Raw genomic sequence first — 1,695 nt, forward strand, 5'->3', positions numbered from 1 at the left:
GGGACAGATGGAGTGACAGAGCAGCTCCCCTGACCCTTCACTGAGTTACAGCCAATGCTCCTGCATTGCACATTTCTCTCTGATCTCTCTGGGCACACCCAAACCCTCTCAAACTGCCTTTGGGCATCACCATTCCTGACCCCTGGGACAGGAGATGCAGCCAGGCTCCTCTGCCTCAGGAGCAGTTTGGGATGATGCAGTCCAACCCCAGGACTGGCCCCTGACCCCGTTCCCATGACCCCACTGCTGCAGAGCAGAGCTGACTCCTCACTGTCCATGGGCAGAGCCCCTGCTCATCACAGCAATGGGGCCAGATCCCAGCAGAGCTCCAGGCACGGGGCTGAAGGAAGGGCTCTGAGAAAAGGAAAATTGGGTGGCACAGAGCAGCAGGGGCAGGGCTGGGAGAAACGGCTTCTATAGCTCAGTAAAGTCTCCCCTGACTTGTCACTTTCTCCTCCTTCAACAGCACTCCATGGCCAGAGTGAAGAAATGTCCAACAGCAGCTCCATCAGCCACTTCCTCCTGCTGGCATTGGCAGACACGCGGCAGCTGCAGCTCCTGCACTTCTGCCTCTTCCTGGGCATCTCCCTGGCTGCCCTCCTGGGCAACGGCCTCATCATCAGCGCCGTAGCCTGCAGCCACCACCTGCACAGCCCCATGTTCTTCTTCCTGCTCAACCTGGCCCTCACTGACCTGGGCTCCATCTGCACCACTGTGCCCAAAGCCATGCACAATTCCCTCTGGGACACCAGACACATCTCCTACACAGGATGCGCTGCACAAGTCTTTTTTTTTGTTTTCTATGCCACAACAGAGTATTTCCTCCTGACCATCATGTGCTACGACCGCTACGTGTCCATCTGCAAACCCCTGCACTACGGGACCCTCCTGGGCAGCAGAGCTTGTGCCCACATGGCAGCAGCTGCCTGGGCCAGTGCCTTTCTCTATTCACTGCTGCACACAGCCAATACATTTTCCCTGCCCCTGTGCCATGGCAATGCCCTGGGCCAGTTCTTCTGTGAAATCCCTCAGATCCTCAAGCTCTCCTGCGCCAAATCCTATCTCAGGGAACTTGGGCTCATTGTGCTAAGTGCTTTTCTGTATTTTGGCTGTTTTGTGTTTATTGTTTTCTCCTATGTGCAGATCTTCAGGGCTGTGCTGAGGATCCCCTCTGAGCAGGGACGGCACAAAGCCTTTTCCACCTGCCTCCCTCACCTGGCTGTGGTCTCCCTGTTCCTCAGCACTGCAGCATTTGCTCACCTGAAGCCCCCCTCCATCTCCTCCCCATCCCTGGATCTGGCAGTGTCAGTTCTGTACTCAGTGGTGCCTCCAGCCCTGAACCCCCTCATCTACAGCCTGAGGAACCAGGAGCTCAAGGCTGCAGTGTGGAGAATGATGACTGGATCATTTCAGAAACATTAAACTGTTGGCCACTTTCTGCAAATCACTTGTAATAAAAGTAATCTTTGATACTTATTGTTGGTTTCATTTTGGAGGTTCTTTTTCTTTGTTTTACTTTTCAATATTGTCCACAAAGAAATGTCATTGTTTGTGCCATTTCTCATTTTGTTTCTCTTCACCTTCCCTGTGCCCACACACTGTGTCAATAAGGAGCTGAGGTCTTGGTGGCTTTAAAGGAACTAAAGGATCTCCCAGCAAAGTTTTCTGCAGAGATGCCCCTTTTGTTCCCTTCTC

At 53.3% G+C, this 1,695-nt stretch overlaps 1 protein-coding gene across 1 annotated transcript; it reads left to right on the forward strand.

Annotated features, from left to right (window-relative positions):
- Positions 1-489: 489 nt before the first annotated feature.
- On the forward strand, positions 490-1,422 carry LOC147647136 (olfactory receptor 14J1-like). Its single transcript, XM_086872527.1, has one exon. It carries the CDS (start codon positions 490-492, stop codon positions 1,420-1,422), a length of 933 nt encoding a protein of 310 aa, XP_086728653.1.
- Positions 1,423-1,695: the final 273 nt, after the last annotated feature.

This window comes from Cyanistes caeruleus, unplaced genomic scaffold, assembly GCF_971803275.1.
Source record: "Cyanistes caeruleus unplaced genomic scaffold, bCyaCae1.hap1.1 HAP1_SCAFFOLD_65, whole genome shotgun sequence".
Classification (NCBI taxonomy): domain Eukaryota; kingdom Metazoa; phylum Chordata; class Aves; order Passeriformes; family Paridae; genus Cyanistes; species Cyanistes caeruleus.